Raw genomic sequence first — 25,223 nt, forward strand, 5'->3', positions numbered from 1 at the left:
CTGAGACTAAGAGTTTCATTGTTTTGAATTTAAAGAAAGGGAAACATTTATTTTTATTATATCTATTTCCTTTTCAAGGAGATTTGATTCAAGGTTGTATGTGCAAAATTTATGAAATGTTGTGAAGCATATGAATACATATATACATATATAAATATAAGCAGAAAGAGTATATTATAGGCAAAAAACAAATTGATATCACGCTAATAGAAAAAAGGAGGGGGGCCGTTTATTTTAATAAAGTATGACTGTAGTCAGTCTAAAATGCAACCCTTGGCAAAAGTAGTTTTTCAGCGACCGACCGACTTAATTACATCTAACTACAGCTACTTACATTTTAACAATTACTTAAGGTAAAAAAGCATTTGTCTTTGAATATTGTGTCCTAAAAATAATGTATCAGCACAAAGTAGCACTATATTTTACATTTATTTTACTTTACTAAGAAAACCCTTGCAGTTTTAAGAATTCATCGCTGATTATTTTTACATTTAAGCTACTATTAAAAGGCAAGTTGCTCTTTGTGATGTGGTTATAATTTATAACCACAGACAGTTTAAGTTTTTAAGCTAAAACTATACCTCACCTTCACATATCATTTACATATACTGATTGCTTCCACATGTCTGGCATAAGGTAAAATAGTTTATGAGCATTGTAATATGGCTAAAGCCACAATGAAACAAAATTCATCTTTGTCTAGAGTACCTCAGAAATTTATTCACGCTGGTACATAAAGCATTTTCCAAAGGAATTCTGCCTTCCAGAAAAATCCTTTAAAAGCTGACTGTGGTTAGTGTCACCTCCCTTTCTAACAACGTCTAAATTTCCCAGTCTGGCTTCCAAGTGTCTTCTGTCAGACAAAAGCTCCTTTAAATTACTCTCAACATGTTCCTCATTCTATTTACTAGCTTCAGACTGCAAGTTTATTTTCTTGAGTGACTGCATATCCTCTTTCCTGCAAATGGGTTATTTGCGATCACAGGTGGTTCATAGAATTGGTCAGAAAGGCTCAGACTTTATATCTACAGTGTTTCATTCAGACTCGGGGACATATTAAATAAGAATATTGTGTTAATTCCTATGTGGATTCAATACTCTTTAAGTTGTCATGAAGGATGTCATGTCTTCATGGACGAAGTTATAACAAAATAATATTCAAGGCAACCATTACACCATTTAAGAGGATATGCTGTAAGTACAGGAGCTAATAAAACTAGTCATTTCCTGGTTATTTTTACTGAATATTAAATGACTGACTTTGGTTCATGTTGAAAACATGAATTGGAACTTATAGTCTGTGAGATGCAAGCAACCCTTTCCTTAAGAAACAGGTGCTTCCTTGCTCAGCCTGGCTCAGTAAGTATTCATAGCCAGAAAACGTCAAAGTCAGGTTTGCTTTCATGCCCCTCATTAGCTTTATGTATGCACTCATACAGATTCCACTGAAATCACACTTAAAACTGTGTCAAGCAATAGGTCAATATCAAGACGTTTAGCTTCACCCATGTAGGACTGAAAGGCCTAATGTTAGACTCAGCCATTTTTTCATCAATTGTTTCCTTGCAACACTAGCTTTTTACAAAGCTTCCTCGTATATTCACTGACTAGTTGATATTGACAACTTCTTGTTTTTAAACATTCACATTATGATGCTACATGTCTTTCAAAGAAGCACACTTACATATATAACCATTGTGATTTTCTTTGTATTATTATTATTAATCTAATTCACAAAGTAAGTAATAGCTAAAGAATACATGCGTGCATACCCACTCCAAATGAGCAAAATACTCTAATTTAGAACGTATGCAATTATCAATCTGCCTCGAGGAATTAATAGTTAATGAGCATCTTCTACATACCAAGCACTGATTGGGCACCTTGCACATGTTTTGTCAGTATCCGGGTGACAGCTACCATGAAGCAGCTATTCTCCCCACATTAGAGAAAAGCAACCTGAGGCTAAAAACCTAATAACATGCCAGAGTCCTCACATCTAGAGAATGCCTGAGTCAATTCGTTGCTTTTTTCACTATGATAAGATTCCTTTTGTACTTGTGAAATTTTTGTTCCAGGAGCTAAATTCGAAAAGGTCATTAATTTTCAATAGGCCAACAGGCAGGTACTCAAACTCTGTAAACACAGCATAACTTACTATTCAATAACACTAAATAATGATAACGTATATTATCAAATATAGTTATTTTTAATTGAATATGTGCTCTCACTTTGTATATTCTAAGAATATGAAATTTTATTCTTTTGGAAATATGAAAAGGCAATAAATCCGGCTGTTTAGGTGGGGCACACTAGAGACATTCAGCCATTATTTCTATCTATAAAGAAAACTAAATTGTATGAAAAAGATGGTGTAGCATATACAATGGAGAATCCATTTAGGAGAATGTGGCCTGTAGAGTGTGTTACATGTGGTACAGCTCAATATTATAGGCAGATCTGTACTAAGAAACAAATTACTATAGCATCACTAATTTCACTTCCTTATATGGCGTCTGCTTAAAATAGACTAAACAGATTCTTTCAAAATTAATGTGCTGATGTTTATACAGTTGTGAACAGAAGTACTGTCATAGAGTAGAGAGTTTTCTCCAATTTAACAGCTAAAGAGTAAAGCCAATCAGATAAGTATTAGTCTCGTTTCTGATGAAACAACAGTGGACAAAACAGACACTGACTATGCCTTGCTAATACCAGCAAGAAAGAAAGAAGCTGTCGTGATTAGGAGGTGAATGATAGAGAGAGGATGGCTGCTCTGTTAGCGTGTGCAAAGGGAACCTTAATTCTATTCTGAATAGACACCTCAGGAAGCAAGAGAAGGCTGAGACTCTATTGAACATGAAGAAAATGCAGTGAAAGTAAGCAACGCCATGGCTCTGGGCCAGCGTGAGGCCTCACAGGGAATTGGAGTCTTAGGAGTAGTTGCTCTGTTTGAGCACAGCTTCTGATTTTACCCAGTTAGAGTCAAGGGCAAAGGAGTGAATCCCTGCACACCAGCCCAGGAAAGAAGAAAAAAATCCGTCAAAAGAATGATGAACCGACAAAACAGAGGGAGATGAAAAAAAAAAAAAAGGTCACCCTTGATATCTTGCTTTGCCCAAATAGTGACATCATCATAGAGTAAAATGTGTGTATGATTCCTCATCAGAAGTTCTAAATGTACGCTCTATCCTAAAGCTAAGAAATTTTGAAGGAATTAATACGTAATATAGAATATTTTTAGGTAGAGAGCTGTATCCTAAATGACGTTCAACAGTTGGAATTGAAAATTTTACATAAAAGCATACGTATCTGCAGTTTTTCTTAAACATGAGTTGCATTTGTCTGGATACGTGGAAATGTATTGCTCTATGTAGATAAGAAAAAGCTACATGCCCACATATGGTCTTTGTACTCCAGGAGAACAAGGTCATTACATGAGGCCCAATCTGAACTGTAGCCATTTGTTTCAGAAACTTGCTTCAGCATCTCAGATGATGACTCAATAACTCAGAACTGAAGGCTCACTCCCAAGTTTCTGGATGCCTAAAGCATTGCTTTGCACATGCCACTTATAAACTTTATAAGTTGCATCACTTACTGTTCAAATCTAAAGTTTAAATCCTATAACCTCTGTTTCAAAATTCTCTGCCATTTGTCCATAACTAAATTGCTTCTGCAGCCATAAATAACTTCTGCTCCAAATATTTCACTACTCTATTTTACAGACCTTAAAAGTAAACTGGGCTATTTCTGGTACTCAAATCCGTTGTTTATATGGACTCACCTCTTCTTCTTAGCCCTCTCACCTGGAATGATTATCTGCCACCTCCTCACTTATTCCTTAAACCATTTCATTCAAGGAGTATTAAATCAAGTCCCTATTATGCACAAGACTCTGCACTGGACTGAGAACGTAAGATGGATGAAGAACAGGTGTGATGTTAAAAAGTCAACAACCTGTGTCTTCTTCCCTTCCAAATGGTAAGGTTCTTCAGGACAGTTGCCATATTATGTTTTACACCTCTGTGCCTCTTCAAAAGCCTTGTCAAAGGAGATACACACATCAATGTTTATTGGAGAGGACAATATCAGTAAACAACTGAGAGGGCGGCAGGATGTGTGCCCAGGAAGTAAAGTTCACAAGTCTGATCTAGGCAAGGGAGGACTGTGTTGGGGCATGGTTGGGACTGCTAGGTGAAGAAAGTTTCACTTTCCAGTTACTACCGATTGTTGTATCACACTCCTAGTTGCAGAAATTTAAAACTTTATTGTTATTGAATTCTCCAGAAGGCCCCTAAACACAATAGTTTACCAAACAATTACTCTATACATTCAATGTGTCTCATCTCCAGCCTTTCTTTCTCATTTCCATTATCATGATCCTTATTCAAGCACTCATTTCCTTATATCTGAACAACTGCAGGACCTCTAAATAGTTCTTCTATGCCCTGGACTCCTTTAGGTTAATCATTCTTATAGGTCAAACTAAGGAGTTTGGGCTTTAATCAGTAGGAATTTAAAATAAGAGAAAGGCACAATTAGATTGGAATATCAGAAAGAATTGTAGCTGTAATGACAGAAAGAAGAGACAATAATTATAGGTGGCTGTTACCATAATAGGGCAAATAATGATAAGGGCCTGACTTAACCTGGAAGACAGAATAGGACAGATTTGAGAGAAACACTCAAGAGGCAGAATCCACAGGACATGGAAACTGGTTAGATGTGGAGTGGGCTGGTGAGGACAGAGGCAAAGATGCTACTGGCCTGGACAACTAGGACAAAATGACAACATTCCCTAAAACTGGGAATAAAGAGGAGAAACAAGTTTGTAGAGACGACAGTAAGTACAGTTTTGAAGAAGATGTGTTGGAGTCCCCTGTGAGAGATTCAAGTGTAGATATTCTGTGGCCTTTGATGTGTGGAAGAGATACATGCCAAAGCCCCCAGCTGGCTCAGCAACTAGTTCCCAGAACTTGCAGCATCTGGGAAAGTAATTTTCCAGGTAGGGGCGTAGACAGACTGGGAAGTACTCCCTGGGTAACACTGGCACATGCTTTCCAGTGTGTGAGCCTTCTGCTGCTTCTCTTCCCCGGTCATCGGTCGTCAGTTGGGCGACATTTCTATACCTCAAGGGTCAAGGAGACAAATTTGTTTGTCCTTTAATCAGCGTATTTTATAGATGTAAAGCTGAGGTATTTAGAGTAACATAGACGAGAACCACACTCTCTGTACCAGACAAGGATGTCTAGTTTAGATCATTAGGTGTATGTGTGTGTAAGGTGGCTATTAGTGAAAATTTAAAGTGGCAAGATTACCTCATTAAGAGATTGCCATTTTACTTGCTCTTCTGTAGATTGATCTGCTAAAAATGAAAGAAAAGTTCCTAACCACGTGCCAAAAGAGACATAAAGGCTTTTAATTTTTGAGGCCTAGAAATTTTACATACCCCCAGAGGAGAATTAACGGGATTTTGTTTTCAAAAGATAGCCTTAAATGAGATTTTATTTGGATAGGATAAGAAGATATGGGTTAAAAACTTTGTACTTTCAGAGAAAAGGGGTGGGGGAGGGTGACCAGAATCAGTTAAAAAAAAAAGAATTCTATTTCAAACCTGGAAACGTGGAAGGCTGTTGTATGGGAGGATCCACCTCCCGCTCACACCCTGCGCTCTGCAGGTGGAGGGACTTGAGAGTGGAAACATTGTGTGCACGCTTGTGGAGGCAAGACGCTAAGCACTATGACCTGAGCCAAGATGCTGTGAAGGCTCAGTGGAAGGGCCACTGATAGGGGCATCTTGGCAACTTCCAAGAATAGTAGTGCCTAAGAGAGAGCAGAGAACTCGGCCAGACAGCAGCATTGTACAGTAGAAGATGCTCTGAGAAGGTCAACCACTAAAGGACGGAAGATCATAGGCAGTCCTGAACTGCTCAAGACCTGACATCAAGCAAAGGAAGAGACCCTCTCCCCAGGACATTTCACCTCAATCCTGTGCTCTAGTGATTAGCATTCCGCTTTCCATAATTCCCAATTAAACATGATGTGATTTAGAAAAATAACTACTTGAATGTAACTTTTCTTGTATTTGTTATGAATACACAAACACATATGTACTACATATAAACACATTGATTTATGTAGTCTTCATCTATATATAATTCTGCAAATTTAAGGGATTATACTATTATGACCAAAATTCCAGAAGTGACTTTTTGAAGTTTGTGTTGCAAAATACCATAAATCTACAGCTTTGCCTAATGTATTATAAAATGTTCCAAGATTTTACTGGCCTGTTTGTTCTGAAACTAATTTTTTCCTAAGTGAGCCAGAGAAACATCCTAATGACAACAAAGTGCTAAGCAAATTAAAATATACGCAATATATAACTTTGCATTTAAAGATTTGTGGCATACAACAGGAATACACAGCTAAGGGGACATTTTAATACCTGATACTCATCATATAGATGACACAGGTGACTTCATATTAAAAATAAACATGATTTATAAAATAGCAATTGCTCTTTTCACAACTTGTTGGTGGATTGGTTGCAGAAACAACAAAGTAAAGCAGAAAAAATATGAATTAACTAGGAGAACAAGAAGAAATCAGCATTTTAAACCAGTACATTATATAATTTCAAGGAACTATAGTCACTGTGTTTTCTGCACTGGGTAACCAAACTCAACTTTCCTTTCTTTTTTCAATTGGTTAGGAAGAAGCCTAGCTCATGTACTTTATAGACAAATCTCAAAGGAGAGATAGATAAGCCCAAGTGACCACTGTGGCCACTGTGGAAAAGTCCTTACAAGTATGTGCCACTTGTGCTTCTTGATCTCATTTCCAGTCGAACCTAGACAACTGCATATTAACCTCACCACACTCCCAGCCCGATATGCTGCAGCTTTAAGTTCCCCTTGTTAAAGGACAGATTTGTTTCCATATTGCATTTGAATGAAAAAAAAAATAAACTATATTATTATACAAACTATATAAGATATATTGTTTTCCTAAAAAAAAATCACAAAGAAATAGTTTTTGATAGTGGTAATTACCACTCTTCTCTACTTCTGCCTTCTTGAGAACATTCTTCTTGTCTTTCAAGGCCCACCTTCCTTGTGCCCTATTTTACAAAGCCCCTGAAGTCTTTAGGTAGATATGATACCACCTTCTTCAGAAGTCCTACTATATTTGCTTTATTTATCTAAGAATCTACCTATTCATGAAGAAATCTGTCGCATGCCTTATGTGGGTTTATGTGTGTACGTGTGTGTATGTCTTACATATAGAATACAAGTAAGAAATACTTATTAATTATAATAATTTTTATAACTTATTGAAGTTTGCATCGCTGATGAAAACCTATGTTCATTTAAACTAATTCTTAAAGGATGATCACAACAGAGCAGAGTTTATTCTCTCAAAATTTCAATTTGAAAATAAAAATTTCTAACACATATTGTAAAGATTCATAAGTACTTGTATAGTTTAGATTTGACCTCAAATATAAAAAATGCTTTTTTGGCTTTTCCCAAATACATCCCTTAAGGGTTGGAACTAGGCCTTCATCATTTTTTAATACCACTTAATAGCTATGATTTGTATATAACAGCGCTCTTGGTAGTTGACCTACTGTTCCTATTGATACTTCTACCTTGTCACAAGACCAACATGTAGTTTTATAAGAATGTAACATCAAGCATTGTAAATTAATTTATATTTTAAACATCAATTACAGAACTATAAGTGGACTAAGGAAATTAGCCTATTATTCTCCCCTACCTTCTCAATTATATGAGATCAGGATCTTAAACAAAGAACTCAACATATATTTTGTACAGTCACACTCCAACAAAGATTCCTGTGGCTATTTCCTATCACATCTCCTCTCCTGAACAAGTAGGGGCTCAGGAGCAAGGGCTGAGGATAGAAGTGGGTGGTGGTCCCGAGCCATAGAGCACAAAGCCAAGGGAAGAAAGAGGCTGACTTGGAGATGAAAAGCAAGCGGCAACGAGCAACCGCTGCTCTCAATAAGTGGAATCAAGGATAAGAGGATGCAAGGAAGGCTCTGCAATATTAAATCTTATCAAGTTGTCAGAGAGCAAAGCCAGGATTCTCCCACAAGTGTGGACAATAAATACAGGCAATTTAAAATTTTAAAGAATTGTACTTTCAACTTCGTTTGGTAGGACTGATTTGTTCTACACAAAGGTTCAGATACAATGCGACTGATGATGAGACATTTTTATCTTTAGTCACTATTTGATTTTAGAAGTCTCACTCACTTTCCTTTCTGGTTGTACATACTGAGACAGGATAATAAGGAAAATCAAGGTATTCATCCAAAGTAATGAAACGATTCCTCAACCTCCTTCCTAGAGTCTCCTAAGATGTATGCATTGTTTTATATTCTCCATCTCTTACTTGTAGGCAAACAAAAATGACCCAGATACTGTCTGATTGAGTCCTGGAACAGGGTTGGTTCAGAGGAGATGTTGTTTGTGGAGACAGCAGTGCCTGCATGCCCTTTGTGTACTCCTAAACGCCTCCACTGATAACCTCCTTCCTAGCATCTAGCACCGAGTTTACTTTCTCTACAACACCATAATATACAATTCACTTATAATGAATTGATTTATTATAAATTTGCACTCTCTTTGCACTCACTTATAAACAGGTATATTTTGTGTTTAAAACACAAGGTTTATCAAATGAAGCATAAATTCATTCAACGAGTGACTCTGTGTTAGCCATTAAGACTATAACGATGAAAAATAATGCAGATCTGGCCTTGAAACCTCACAGTCTGGCACAACAAAGATGATCCACATAAGTAGTTTTACAGACTAAGAAGTCATTTGACATGTTCAATAGAACTAAGCTTCATTTAGTTTGCTGATGAAGACTCAAGTAGGTGATGTTATATTTTATCTAAAGACATGTTCATGATTACAGCAGCAAATTAAGTTACTGTAAGGTTTGGTCAACATCATTTCCCATGCCACATCTCTCCAAGCAAAAGAAACGTGGAAATGCAGGTTTATTGACTCATTCAGGAGATGACAAGATTCCTTACATTTATGGTCCCTTTAAGTTTTACCCTAAGCTTGTAGAAAACACTAAGAGCAATTCATTCTTCATATTTATCAACAGAATTTTATTTTTGCTTATCTTCATTCCCTAATTCAAGTATAAATTGTATATTTTCTTATCCTGGGTTTGACAGAGTCCAGCTTTGTTACTGTTTGGAAATAGTGTACAAATTCCCTATTTATACTGATGTTTATGTCTTGGCAATTGAAGGAGATAGTAACTGAAAACATTCAGACTTAATTGTGTCAGATAGAATTTATTGATTTTTCCATTTGTTTAATTGTGATATAATTTAAAACAATCTACAAACCAAAAGGAGTCATTCTTTTAAAAACATACCGAATGTACTTTTCTAAACATTATTTTACCTTCTCAGCTAACTACTATCCAATTATAAATGATGGCAATAACATGCCTCAGGCAGGTGGCCTTATTCCTGTTAAGCACATTTTACGATTCAGGCTTTAAAAAAAGTGTATGTGTGTATCAAAATCTTTAGCAAATTCCATTTTAACTAATGCTTCTGTTTTGTGCACGTTACATCTCCTGATTCTTATGCCGGTTTTCCCAAGCTTGGCCTCCACATTACTCTATGTGTTTTTATCCTACCAGACTGCCCATTTCCCAACTAACGGAAGAGCAGTCACAAACTGCTAGTGCCACCTATTAGTGGAAGCATAGAACTGCAAATCATAATTCCTTTAAATAGCACCTTAGAAGTCATGAGGGGTAAAATCCATCCCAAGACTCATACTTGTTCTAAGTTATGTTTACAGCTGCTGGTCTTTTTAAAATAAGCTTTCACTGCATGCACTAAACTTAGATACTGTCATGAGTTTTGGGGATTTTTACCTACAACTTTGCATTAATGGATCATTTTATCATAGATTTTTCTTTTCATAAAGGTTTGATAAGTGCAATGTGTTAATCAATTAATATGTAACTCTCCATGAAATAGTATCATGACTTTGTAGATGAACATTGTCAGATAATGATCAATTAAATTTATTTTAGTACTGGTCTTTCCAGAAGATTTTAGAAAAACTCAAGTATAGATTTTAAAATTCCCCAAAAGATATAAAGGTGTGATATTTTGACTTTTGGAACTGTGATACATAGGTGTGTCACTGAAGTTTAAATGAGAAAAATTGGAATAAGAAGTTAAACCACACAATTTCTTACAGCTTACTTAAAGATCATGATAACTTTATAAGTTACTTAAAGCACACATCTGAAATATAATTACATCTTCACACAAAGCACAAATAGATGATGCTCTGCAACCAACAGTTTAACTTCTGTTTTTTCACTTGGAATACATGCAATCATATGAATTAATTCTAATTAAATTTACTCCTGAAAGATCTTTCAATTGCATTAATTCTTGAGTATAGAAGTTAAATATAATTGACCAAAAATCACAACATATTTGCTAATTATGTTGTTTGATTTATGTATGATAATTAAAAATAAGAAAAAAAAAGAAAAATTAGTTATCAGATCTATACATCTATTTAGTTACCTAAATATCCAAGTATTTCAATCACTGACAGTAGTAGAGTCTTGGAAATAATTTATATGAAGAGAAATGACAACATAAAAAAATTAAAATTGGAAAAATGATGTCTTCAGTATTCGGGCTTACTTAAGCTAGTAATGACTGAATATCATTATCAAAAGTTGGTGGATTAGATACAAGCTTATATGAGATGGTTTTGTGGTCTCAGTTATTTTTTTACTTGCTAAAGTCTACACTGCATAAATTATTATTTCAAAGGCCAATCTGGTTGGCAGCTTTAAACAGAGAAGCCACAAATTGGAGACTTTCACTAGCCCTCATTTGATCTGACCAGCATTGGGTCACAAGATGTGACTGAGCATTTTGTTTTATTTTATTTTTCATCAGTTTGCCAGGATATAATGAATAAAAAGTTCTAGTTCTCAGTGTGCTTAAAGTGAAGATATCAGAATCAAAATATGAGTTTTAAAGTTAATAGAATTTGAGAAGAAAAGGCCACATTAAATAAGAATAAGCAAGTCAAAGACGTGATGCCAAATATGCAGTGACTAATGGAGAGAAGGAATTACAAAGAATTTACAACTTCTTTGCTCTGTGTTTAAAAAAAAAAAAAATATATATATATGTATGTATATATATATTCCCCCTACCTTTCATAGAGGAGATTTTCAGTATAAGACAAATTCTATCCTATACTATTATGTGAATACTTGAGATATCCATGAAAACTTTTCATGGGACTCAAAAGATCATGTCGACTCTGATATATATGTGTATATATAGCAATACATATATACACACACAAAATTTAAAATATGAAGGTCATCTTAAACCAATAACAACTTATTTGTAAAGCATTTTATTATAATTCACAACTTGATTGCCGAGGTTACTTTTCTCAACTATAAAATATTAACCTAAAGTTTTGCCATTCATGTATATTCATATATATATATACACACATATATATGTACATATGTGTGAATGTATGTTTGTGCTTTGGTAGAAGTAAAGGAAATCTGAAAAGTCAACAAGTTTAATTAGTAAACTTTATTTATATTAATTAAATTTTGCAGTGATAATAATGTATTGAGCAATGGCAAATAAGAAAGCTTTTGCAGGGGCCAGCCTGGTGGCATAGTGATTAAGTTCGCACACTCCACTTTGGAGGCCCGTGGTTTGCAGGTTTGGATCCCAGGCACAGACCTACATACTGCTCATCAAGCCATACTGTGGCAGTGTCCCACATACAAAATAGAGAGGACTGGCACAGATGTTAGCTCAGGGCCAATCTTCCTCACCAAAAAAAAAAAAAAAAGCTTTTGCAAATTTTACTTCATAATTTTTAATTAAATACTATATTCTAGTATCAGAAAGATGAGAATTTTGATTTAACTAATAATCTCATCTTACAATAATGAAACAACTTGACTCTGGAAAAAAAGCTTTGCAAAGTATGAAAAGAAAGCCTCTAAAACATCTACCATTTATTTAAGCACTATTTACTAAGTTCTCCCTATGAAGGTAAAGTTAAAGACATTGATTTAGGCCCTGGATGCACATGATCCCCATCATATTCAGACTTGCATGTGTCTTTGATTTCTACTAAAACTGAAGCATACACAGTCCTGGAAAAGCTCATTACATTGAGTGATGGAACATTTGTCATTTGTTTAAAACCCCAAACCTAATTTATTTCCTTGTGATTTCCATAGGTTTTTCTGAAGTCTTCATTGTACCACACATTCTAAAAGAAAGATTATACGATATTCTGCTCTTTCATGAGAAAAGTGAAATTTGACTAGGTTTGTAGGGGAAATAAACAGTTATCCACCAATTTTAAAAAGAAGCATTTTAACATTCAGCTATATAACATATATTTAAGGAAGGCAAAAGTATTTCTGAGTGAATGTTTCTTGAGGATAATTTGTATGTGACTGCTGAGATTTACAGAGTTCTCACATTTGCTTCCCCCACAAGGATTCTAAATCAGATTGGTTCAGAGGAAAACCAGCATACCCCATTTTTCTAATATTATCACTTCTCCAGATGGTCCTGAAAACATCTATTCAATTCCTCTTTCCTAGAAAGTAAAGGAGTACCTTATTAGATATGTATGTACATCCACTACAAAGGCCTCCTTCCTGTTCTTACTTCTTCTTCTTTCTCATTTAACACATCAAATATCTTTCATCCCCTAGCAGGCAAGATGACAAGCAGAAAGTAAGCACACTGATTGCCTGAAACTTTGTCTTGGCAACCTGAGCAATGAGAGAGTTAATGGTGGATCTTTGAAAACAAGTGACCATGGGAAATTAGGGTTGGCAGGGATTTAACTCTTCATGAATCATGCTGGAATATTTTTAAGGGCAAAGTAGTGGATGTTTTAACCGTGTTTGACATCTAATTAAGGAGGAAAAAAGAAGTAGCTAAAAAAAAAAAAAATCTCTGTTATAGTTTAGAAACAAAGTAGTGACAATTGGCTACCAGGCATTTGTTTTGGCAAAACAAGTGTACATGTAGAGACAAAAAGGTAATGACAGACCAATAAAATGACAGAAGAAAAACTGCATGTATCATTCCTTTTATTCTCCTTGCTGTTGTTCATTTCACAGTTTATTTTACCAAATTGCCAAGCTCTAGGTATATCAATAAATTGTTATGTAGCTGTAGGGCAGTTTTTGATTTAAAGGAAAGCAGCATAATTCTAACGGATGCCATTGCTAAAAAGCACTTATAAAGACAGTGTCAAATATATACATCTTGTCAACATACACAGGCTTACTTCATCAGACAAGTTTAAAGCATGTGTACATAACAAAGGGCTATTCTAATTAAATGCTATCTTTTAGTATATAGAAAGGAATGGTGCCTCCTCTAAAATGGAGAGTAATCTATCACCATAGAAATAAAATTATTGTAAAATAAATAAGTATAATTCTCAATTCTTATTTATTTTACAATCTATTTAGTGCTTAGACAAGTATCTCCAAATCTAGTAGATTTTTAAAATGTATCTCATGTTTCAAACTTGTTCTTCTAAAATTATAGCATACAGACATTCACATCTTCAGGAACTAAAGTTGCATGTAAAACTTCTGAGTAAGGAATATAAACTTGGATAAAGTGGACCATCAACCTAAGAATTATTTGATGGCATCCTCTCAAAGAGTGAAGATAGAAAGCAAAAACTGATGAAAACACAGATGCCATAATATCATAAACTATGGAAATAATTTAAAGACAGTTACTAAATAGAAACATAATAGAGATTTAATTAAATATTTAATGGATGCTATAAGATTATTTTTTTAAATCTTGCATAATGAGTAAAATTGCAATTCTGTTTGCTAATGTTTAAAATCCATTCCCAATTTAATAATCAAGAAAATATTGTACCAAAAAATAAATATATTTTCCAATTCAATGTATTTTATCTAACAGGTATTAAATCCAAATAAACACATTTAATAGGTGTTTAATTTCCTAATCCAAAGTGTGAAAATTACATCTCTCTTTCCTATTTGTGGTCCTCATTCACACTAGAGAATCCAGAAAGAGATGTTTCCCATCATGTGAAAATTAAAGGATATGTTTTCTGGCATAAGAGCAATGTATATTAGACAGACATCTTTACAGATAGATCCAATAATTTTCTTTCACGTTACAGGCTAAAAACAGAATACAACTGAAGCTTCTCACTGCCCCACCCCCAATTCTAGAAATCTGAGAATCATAAGAAAGCAACACCTTAGGGAGTAAAACTACTTGAGTTAAAACAGTTTAATCTTCAACTCCATTTTCATAATACCTCAGTTATATAAATATTCTCTTCCATTAAAAGTTATACATATATCATTTTGGAATCTATGTTAGCATTGTTTGATACATCTATCTGTAAAATCTATCTAAACAAGCATAGAACATTTAAAAAAAAATCCTCATTAAAAAACAAGCGTACATACTAAACTGTAACCAAATAAAGTACTAGCAGCCATGTGATAAAGCTTTTTTTTCTGTCTTAAATTTATACTTTTTTTGAAAAGTTTACACAACTAGCTGTACAACTAGAAAGTAATGTCTCTTCAATTCTCACTGAAGTACATATGGAATTAAATAACACTATATTTCAAAGGCTTTAGCTTTATACTAATTAGCCAAATACACAGTCTTTTGTACAATCATAACACACTGTGGAAAAACTAGTCTGTTCTCTCCAGTTTATATTCTCTTGGCAAACCATGATCTACTGCTTATGTTAAGCATCTGATTGTCAGATTTGAACAAACTGAATATTCATGATGACAATTAACTATTTAGCGTCTAAAACCAAGAAAATACAATGTATCATAATAATTATTATAGATGAGTCATTCACATCTACAAAGAGACCATTTATGCAATAGTGGTTTTTAAAAATATTTTAATAGAAGTAGAGTCAGAAAAATTAACAGAACATATGATCACATATACCGATCAGCATTTAGCAGGCATTCAGCTCTTCTCTGCAAATGTGATTAAATGTTCTTTGTTTGCATTTAAATAGTCATATAGCAAACTGAAGGCATGCTTTTATCAAAAAAAGTGTTTAAATCATCTCAGAAAGACACACACACTCATGTAGGTTTCCCAGGTTAAACTAAAGGTTTTATGGTTTAGGTTGGGAGGGAGTTCAAGGAATGAAAAGGCAGGAGGCAGGGGAGCATTACAAAGCTAGCCAAATAAAAGGAAAAGAAAAATTTACCTTTGTAGGATAATTTCAGCCTTGGCACATTGTTCTTCCCATTTTGATAGTTTGCTCTTGCTGTAAGTAATACTCCCCAGAAAAGACAGACAATCCTAGCGAGCCAGCCCATGCTGCAGAAGCTGTAGATCCCTATGCTGCTTCCGTCTTCACTCCTGTATTGTGCGGCCAGAGAAGTTCAAACAATCTGGAAACTGGAGGTAACAGGTGATTTAGGTCAGTTTCATTCATAAATGCAGACAATCGAGACCTCAAGGCAACACTAACACCTCTTCTTCTGAAACAGTCACTGAAGCACAAAAACTTCAAACCCTCCAAAAAAACAAAAAGAAAAAAATCGAGCCAGGCACCAGATAATGAGGCACAACTGTTGTGTGGAAAGAAAAAAAATTAACAAGGGCTGCTGCAGTGGTGCTTAAGAAGCAGTCCCTTTTATCTAGGCTCTTCTGATAGCCGGCGGACTCTAATCCTGCTCCCTGCCTCATTCGGCTCCGGGGAAGCAGAATGAAAGGGAAACAGAGAAAGAGAGAGAGCGAGCGTGAGCAGCGCGGACTTTTCCTGCACACATGTAGGGAGAGATGACACAAGATCCCACAGACAGGTTTTCCCAACACTCACTAGACTGGCTGACAATGGGAGAACAGGCGAGCTCAACCCACTCCCCTTCCCTCCTGTCACACAACACATGCAAAAAACATCTCGTAGAGATTAGAGCTGGGAGCAGAACCCTCCAGCGTGCCTGCGAAAGGCATGTAGCTATAAATTTACTTCCCAAGGCAAGCGTTGTTTTATAGCCATTTTTAGGTGCAATTTTGATTAAAAAAATCTGAATTCTGCTACCTACATAATTTACAACTCATGCTCATTATATAATTTTGCTTGAACTTGTGCATTATGTGTGTACGTGTGTATATGTATGTATCTACATATATACATATATAGATTATGCATATATATGTATATCCTTTTCATCAGTATAACTTTAACCACTGAAGGTTTTAAAGCCTTGTTAGAGATCATTCCCTCCTCTCAACAAACCTCCTTGGATCAACCATCCCCCCCCCCCCCCCCCCCCCGCACTGCGATTTCAGCGAAGAAATTCCTACTAAAGCCCATTTCAACAATCAGTTCAAGACAAATATAGGTCCACTGAGAATTATAAATTACAGCAAGGGATTCTCAAAAGGATACTCAGAATTTAAAAACATCTATGGCTTTCCAGCTTCTGGAATGCTCTGGCTAACGTTTTTAATGCATCACATCTCATTAATTAAAGCCACTTCCCTAGTTTTGGTTTAAAGGGCAGAGGAAGATGACAAAGTTCACAAAAGTCCCTGCTGAGTGTCAAGGACCAACTTAAAAAGAATATCTGTGTGTCTTCATGAGCTGGTGAAGGGTTACTAAATTTTCTGTGGACACATACGCATGTGTTCAGGCACTCATACAAACACCTTTAGTTCCTTCCTAGGCATGTTGTCTGAGGTGTTTATATTTCCTCTTCTATTTTTCTTTCAATTTTCCCCAAAACTGATATCGTTATAGAATTTTTGAGGGAGGAAATGTATAAAGTTAATAGCTCAGGGCCAGCCCGGTGGCATAGTGGTTGAGTTCACACACTCCACTTCCACCACCCAGGGTTTGCAGGTTCGGATCCCAGGGGTGGATCTACACATTGCTTATCAAGTCATGCTGTGGTGGCGTGCCCCATATAAAGTAGTGGAAGATGGGCACCGATGTTAGAACAGGGCCAGTCTTCCCCAGCAAAAAGAGGAGGATTGGCAACAGATGTTAGCTCAGGGCTAATCTTCCTCACACACACAAAAAAGTTAATAGCTCAGAACTTTCCGGTCTTTACTTCCCAACTCTCTCTACTCTACACCCTCCCCCACCCCACATACAACATACATTTGAAATACAGAAGACAGAGCTTTATTTCAATAATATGGAGAGGGTGAGTCGTGCAATTAAAAACATAAACACTTACTGAAAGTGGCTTAGTATTCTTATAAAAAATCATCTAAGCATTGTCACTACAGCTTTTATTATCTAATGTCTACAGATCAATAGAGAAAGAGCAGCTCTGTGTGTGTGTGTGTGTGTGTGTGTGTGTGTGCAAGCGTGGGTGGAGGAGGAGGAAGAGGGTGAAGAGGATTTAAAGGGTGGAAAATGGGGGAAGGGGAGGAGGGATTCTGTCTCTACTTCACTAGATTGATTCATCAAACAGACCATATTGTATTTGTCAGTTTCCACAAGCCTATTGATCAGTCAGTATTGTTAAGAAAATAAAATCCCAAAATAATGTTGATTTTACTAATTCCCACACTTGTTATCCTGAGCACTTTTCATGCTCTAGGCAATGGATTAAGGCTACAAATGACAAGAGGCTTGTCTGTCTTCCATGGATTACTCTCTATAGACATTCATTCTGCGGAGGAATTCATGTCACTTTGGGATTATTTAGAGGATTGGCCTAATGAATTATCCTATTGAAATATCACATATAATTAGTTTAAATACTTTAAGTAGTTCGCCATTTTCATTAATATATATTTTCAATGTCTTAAAATATTTATTTTTCTCTAGCTCTTGTTACCTAGACTAGGAGAGCAAGTTTATATTTGTCAAAACTAAACAGGATAAGCAAATTTAGAAATGTATCCATTTCACTTGCGTAATGTCTAATCCTGAAACAATTTGATATGTTCCAGGAAAAATAAAAGGTTGTAGGTAAAATTCAGATAAAAGAGGGTCAGAATTGACTCTATGGGGAAGAAAGACATTCAGTCTAGATTTTGAACCACAGAGTCAGAACAGAGCTATTTCATTTTGTAAAGCAAATAATTTAAATTAATGTTGAAGCCTGGAATTTGGTAGCACAGACACCCCCATGTTTATATACACACACACATAATTTAAAAAAAAACTTTGATATATTTATATTTGATATTTTTCTTACCCTCCAAATTTTTTGATTTTTGTATCTTTCCAGTTGTTTGAAAGTTTAATAAATTCACATTTACATTTGCTTATCTATAGATTTTTTTATTAAAAATATGTGAGAATAGTAAATTCTTTAGTTAAGCATAACTGTCCTACACTGATTACATTATAAAATAGCAGAAAAATGCAGCCACACATAGATATTTTAACTGTGATAAAAAAAAAAATCAAAAGAAACTACACACCTGAAAAATACTTAACGAAAGTATTTGGAAACTTATATTTCTACTGACTTTTGTCAAGGTTAAATAAAGTCATTTTCAACTTGTTTCTTACACCCCTAAACACATGAGGGATAAGCAAGGTTAAATCTATTTCTCAACTGAGGTAGAAGCAAAGTGGAGATGGACTTGGGTGGGTGTTTATCAGAACCTACCAGAATCTGACCTGCACATGTGAAATGTGGATTTTGATCCCCCTCCACTCAAGTAACATCACTCTCTACTCTGAGAATCTGTAGTCTCAGTCCTGACACAGTCAAGCCTGCTGTATTTGCCACCTTTAACCATTGATTTTCCCACGTCATTGACTCCTTTTTAGAAGTCAGAAATCTTAGATTGACCTTTTAACGTTGAATTTTATGTAAGGTATAAGTGAAAATTTTTACTTTGTTTCTTTCTCAAAGCAGTCTCTCTATTTTCAATTATTTTCTAATCCACAATCTAAATCATGTGCTATAATTAATTCTGCTTACAACTGAGGTCCTAATATCTTCTTAAATTTCAGGTTTTCAGATGTGATTAACTCCTACTACAGAGTCACGTCTGAGCAGGTGTTTAATATGATGATCATGCTATTGTATACATTTCTGTCAAATAAATCAGTAGTTTTTAATCTCACCCTACTCCACATTGAGAGGGATTGAAAAGACTTTTGAGTACAAAACTCTGAGAGCAGCAGTTTTCTGGGTGGTGTGCTTGATTTTCTAGAGAAACAACACTCCCAACTTCTCAACAGGTTGATTAAGTCTTGTTTTTCAAACAGGCCCATATAATCATAGAAGATATGTATTAAAGCATTTTTCCATTGGAAATGTAGTTTTGATTTTTTCATGCATTAGATAACACCAACATGTATGTTTTTTAAATATCCACTTTCCATATTCTGTTATTTATTATGAAATGAATTGGGATGGCAATAAACATTGTAGTTTAAGAGCAGAAATTATTGTTCTAATTTGTGAGAAGGTATTCCAGGTACTTCCACAGGTTATAGATACCATGAACCTTTCTGTGTCTGGTAGGTAAAAACGCGCGCTATATTTGAGCATAAAAGAAAATAAGGATAAATGTAGTTTAGATGTATTTAAAAGATTTAGTAGATTAAATGTACTTGAAGTTATGGTGCACTTCATCAAACACACTTGCCTCTCCCTGCAATCCCATTCCATCCCCATTTTATTGTCCTTAGATAGAGGAACATTCCCAAACTGTGTGCTGCTGACAGAAGTAGAAGATCTCTTTAAGAGAAATTACTGAGTTAAGAATTTCAAAATGAGTTGGTTAACCAGTTCTCCTAAGAAACAACACCAAGAAAGAAATCAATACTAAAAACAAGCAGTACTCTTCCCAAGGTGTTATTCAAATGAGTCATGTAAAAAAACCTATATCAGTTTCCATCCAACATCTGTTATTTCCTATTTATTTTCTTCAAGGGAGTGCTTCATTAGTATATGAGAAAGGCCTATGATCCACAGAATTACAGGAAATGTCATAGTAGAATATTTGCCCTTGCTCTGACATCTCATGTTGGAAATTCATTTTTAATGAGGGTTTTTTTGATAAAAGGAGTTTGAACCTTCCTTTTTTTTCTAAAAAAGAATTGTGTGGGTGTAAACATTCTTTAGAAGACCAGAAGACATCATATTAATTGGGAAAATTAAATAGTTGATGTATTATTCACTCTAGCCAAAAACGATAGTTATTTAAGAACTGCTGTGGTAGTCGCTGGGAACTGGGGGTGGCAGGTTAAAAGCAATATTGAAGAGAGTAAGTTAGACTATTCATAATCTGACCCTTGTCAATGCTTTTAGTATCAGCACCATGTGAAAGCGTGAGTTGAGAGGGAGAAACTGATAAAAGGCAAAGGGAATTCAATCTCTAGAGGGGAATTATCTCTGCTCTTTCCCTCCTACGCCACCATGAATAGAGATTTCAGTAAAATATAGCTTGACCCTCCTCTGGACCGAATTTGTAACAGGTCGGAAAAAACAATTTTGTGTTTTCTCTTGTGACATCAATGTTCATGATATTTTAAGGTAAATAGGGACTCAAGATAAAAGACTCCTTGTTTTTCAAATGAATTGAAGTGAGATATGTTAAATCAATGCAGAAGGAGATGAGAAACAGGCCAGTCACATTATTTGTGGCTGTAGAATTTAAGAAAAATTTAAACAATTAAGGGTATCAGAAATTACAGGGGAAGTTCTTTAGGGTAAGGTGAGGGTAGCTTCCCTTTCCTTGAGAATTAGATTTGTGGGGCTAGGAGGTGAGTTCATTAGGTCACTAAATTTGAGTGGGGGATGGAAGAAAGTGACAAAAAAAAGGGACACATAAAATTTTGTTTATAGTTAGTATCCAAGTTGCCCAAAGTGGCTAAAATCCAGTTATAGGAGCATGATTTATCATTTCCACAGTCTCTCTTTCCTTTTGACTTCTTAAATTCATCATATTTTTCAACATTTTAAAATGTTTTAAACATAGGATTTTTCTTTTTCCTTTTCTGTCTGTTTAAGAAGCTTGTCATCACAGCTTCTGTATTAGTTTATCTGATAAGTGAATTCAGTATTCCTGAATATTAACATATTGAAACGATAAAACACTGAAAACACCAAAATACCTGTTTTTTTGTTTCTTGTTTTCAAGTGAGAGTGTCTCCACCTTAACTCAAATGGAACAAGAAAGTTTTCAAGTGAGACAAAAATCTCATTGTTAATACTGCTCAGTACAGGCTAGGCAGTGAGGAGGAAAAAATGAGGCGCCCGTGGAATACAAATGAAATGAGCAGGTTGGCTGTTGAGTGTTGCAGGATCTGAAGTTATTATTTATTTGCTTTCAGTAAAGGCGTATCACACACCTTCTTACTGAATAAATAAATAAGCAGATCTATACTAAATAAACAAAGTGAAGAAACTGGGCAGTATTGTTTAAAGGATTACTTTCCATCTGATTCGGGCAAAACAGATGCATACAGCTTCCCTCTGTTACCCACTGAAAAGAATGTTGCGCCTCAGATGTAAGTTTACTAAAATCTCTATATTCTCGGAAGCATACTTTTTTCCTTTTTAAAAATGTTTTTAAAGAGTTTGAAACTGATAACGATAGGGAACAGAAATTCAGAAACCTAGAATTAAAGCTCCTTAAAAGGGTTTATTATAATGGCAAAACCAACTGTTCGGCGGATGACTCAAAAACTACAGTGCATTCTGCTTTTCAAGGGCACAGATTTGTCCAAATTGCAAAAGTTAGGAAGAAAAGACTTCAATTATTTCCTTTCCTATTCTGTATTGTCTCAAGTGTTAAATATCACTTGGTCCAGGCTATGCAGCTTCCCCCACCATTTTTTTCTTTTGTGGTATGAGGATGGGGTTAGAATTATATGCCAGGTTTCATTTCACTGCCTTGGCCACAGGAGCAGCTGTCACCTTATGGGAGAGATTAGGAAATGTTTATTAGTTAACAATTTTTTTTTATTAACAAATGATTTATGAAGAAATTCAAGTCGCCCATTTTTCCTTAGGGCATATCCATAGAATAAATCTCTTTGAAAATCAATCAACATGAATTCATTTTCTCGTGCCTCCTGTATCAATGAGAAGAGAAATAGCATCCAATATGTCCAGTCTTGAATCTTCTTAATTACAGATCCAAGCTGAAAATGGTCTGGATTGAGGACTTAAATGACAATATTATTATTCCCTTGCTTATTTTTTAAAAGTTGATACATGACTTTGGTAACTTAATGCACCCCTAAATATCAACTTAAAGACCCCTAAATATCTAATAGACAGAATTTTATAAAACACCTTTTGAGGCATAACAATAATATTCGCTATATCAAATTGTGTTCTCACAATTTTTCTCAACTAAAGCTTTAGCAATTAACTGTAATAATGTGCTGATTATATATAAGGGAAAAAAACACCAGCTAGTTTTTTGAACTTACAATTTTAAACAATGAGTGTATTTCCCATTGTGTAACTTTGTGGAAATGACATTTGATTTTTTTGGATAGAATCAGATAGTTTGGTGGTCTCATTATGATGTATTAAATAATTACCACAGACTTAATGATGCTGTGAAACCTATTTCAATTCTGTTAAGCCAAAACACTTAGAGAAATAGGAAAACTAAATTTGAATGAATCAAGCAAATTGTGGTAATCTATTTCTTGGGCTGTCAACATGAGTCTGTAGGTGCTTGCCACTCTGTGTAACCCAGCACACCTAATTTGGTTCCAGATATGCAATTTTAAGTATACTCTTTACTCTCAAATCCAATCACCTTTAAAACACTTTTTACTTATCATATTTCTTGCATTGTTTCTTTTATATTTATCTGTTCATTCAACAAAATTTTGAGAATTGCCTAGGTGTCAATCATTGAGACTTGTAAAACAAATTATAATTTTTTTGAGAATAGTGGTATGTATTCCTGGTAACAAATGCCAATTTACCTTTTTTTTTTAACTTTCTACCACAAAGCGTAAAAACTATCTACAAAGCTTCTATATCTATGTTGGCCTAGCGTGCTTTATTTATTTATTTATTTTTTTTAAATACATCTCTACTGCTATTTTCTTTTCATCAAATTCTATATCTGTTCTCATTCTTTCTAGTAATATCCTTCTATTATTGTGGAAGACCCTAACCGATGACAGATTGTCTACATAGTTTGTTGGATTACTCATGATTATAGGCTATTGTATTCCCCTAAAGTTAATCTGCCTGTATCAGGATTTTGCATTAGGGGCTCAGGATATACGATTGCTTAAAAAAAAAAAAAAAAGCCTTGCATAATTTTTCAAAATGTTTTGTGAGTATTCTGGGAGGTCTCTCTCCTGTGATTCTATGGTACTGTGTGCATACATCTATTATAGCTTTTATTACTTTATATTATAATAATTTTCTTCAATAGACTCTAATCTCAAAGAGAACAGAAACTTTTTTTCTCATTATTTTATTTCCAGTGCTCAGCATATTTGGCACAGAGTAAAGTTTAACCTATTAATTAAAGGATTAATTAATTAATTAAAGAGTCAAGGGAAATATGTGCTAGCTAGTTAAAATACTGTGGCCCAGAAATCTCACAATTTTAACAAATAGTTTGGTAGAAAAGACCTCTTTGCAGGTATAATTGTACTAGTTTTCCATGCTGTTATATTAAGCATGTATCGGAGTGTAGACAGTAATATTAGAGAGAGTTATAATTTGTTTATTTAAAATCTGCTAAAGTAACCATATTATAGTCCATAAAATAAAATTTTTGGTCTCTCCTTCAAAGCATGGAAAATTCCATTGTTTTGTTATTATTATTTTTATCCAATAATGTATTTCTTTTCAGATTAAAGACCTCTCTTCAGGTTTCCTATAGCCTGCAAACTATTACAGTATGTCGCTAACATTCATGTTAATCAAAATGGGCATTTTACAGTGTTCCCAAGCGTATAGTGTTTCCAAATAGCAATAAGTTTTCATTTTTTTTATTTTAAAAATTAAGAATGGTGGTTATAAAACTCCCAGAAAGAAAGCCACCACAATTGTGAAAATGTATGTATTATATGAAACAGGACACCTGTGTTTAAATCACAAGAACACAATTTGTAGCAAAATAATTGAAATTTTAGTTTCTTTGTCTAGAAATGAAGTTGATCATCCCTGCCTTCCCGATGGCTGTTAGGATCAAATCAGATACCATATTTGACAGTGCCCAACACAAGGACACCCAGGGAGCCAGTGTCCCTAGGCAGAGATTTCACCTCCACACACCATGGAGCCTGACTGTGCAGTCGCAGACTTTGGCCAAGCTGCTGGGCATCAGAATTGATTATGGGAAGCCAGGGTATCACGTAGATATTTTTAAGAAAAAAATGGATTTTAAAATGCCCTCTTGGAGAAAGAAAAGACAACACCTTGAGAATCACTACAGTAGGTACTACAAATATTAGATGAAAAAGAAGAAAGGAGGATCTAGGCTGTTATTGATTTTATGGGGTGAAAAATTGTCCTTTAACTATTACATGTTATTTTTTAAATGCACCAAATTTACATATCAAGTGCAGCAGTGTGACCATGAAGAATATCTAAATTAAAATATGAAGAGTAGAGAAGGCAGTGGTAGGCAGAGAAACCATGACTTAGACTAATAAGCGTGAGGTTTCCTTCTCTAATCAGCCCTGCAACTGTAGGCAGCTGCAAATTGAAGCAGAGCGGCATTTCACCTCTTAACAAATTGCTGGTGTCTCACTTGGCCAGATGTGGGTTTGAGATCCTCCACCTTTTACAGCTTGCACAGTATAGAAAGAACTGTATCTTTTATGGTAAATCAAGCCTTAAATTAGTAGACAACCTATTACTAGCACTAAATCCTCAACATGCAAGTGATTTTTAATAACCTAAGTTGCAAGCTTCATGAGTCAGTATTTATGTTTCAGAGCAAATTATTTTCCCAGATAAGTATCATACTTAACTTTAGGAAGCAGAGAAGTTTAGGTCAACAGGTGAAACACCTGTACAGCTGTTATGGGAATATCTCCTGCTACTATTTATATTTTAAGTCATTATGTCTCATAGGTCAACAGTACTCTTTAGTATTTTAACTGTTTAACAAGTTTTGTTTCATGCTGTTTTCAGAACACCAGGGAATC

General features: G+C 34.9%; 1 protein-coding gene across 1 annotated transcript in view; it reads right to left on the minus strand.

The window, feature by feature from the left end:
• Positions 1–25,223, minus strand: part of SEMA3A (semaphorin 3A) — a 533,676-nt gene that overhangs the window by 202,101 nt on the left and 306,352 nt on the right. Inside the window, exon 3 of the mRNA XM_058524659.1 lies at positions 15,360–15,553. Within this exon, the coding sequence (XP_058380642.1) occupies positions 15,360–15,471 (112 nt within the window). The 5' untranslated portion in view covers positions 15,472–15,553. The remainder of the gene's footprint in view (positions 1–15,359; positions 15,554–25,223) is intronic.

The sequence above is a fragment of the Diceros bicornis genome, chromosome 3, assembly GCF_020826845.1.
Source record: "Diceros bicornis minor isolate mBicDic1 chromosome 3, mDicBic1.mat.cur, whole genome shotgun sequence".
In the NCBI taxonomy this organism is placed as follows: domain Eukaryota; kingdom Metazoa; phylum Chordata; class Mammalia; order Perissodactyla; family Rhinocerotidae; genus Diceros; species Diceros bicornis.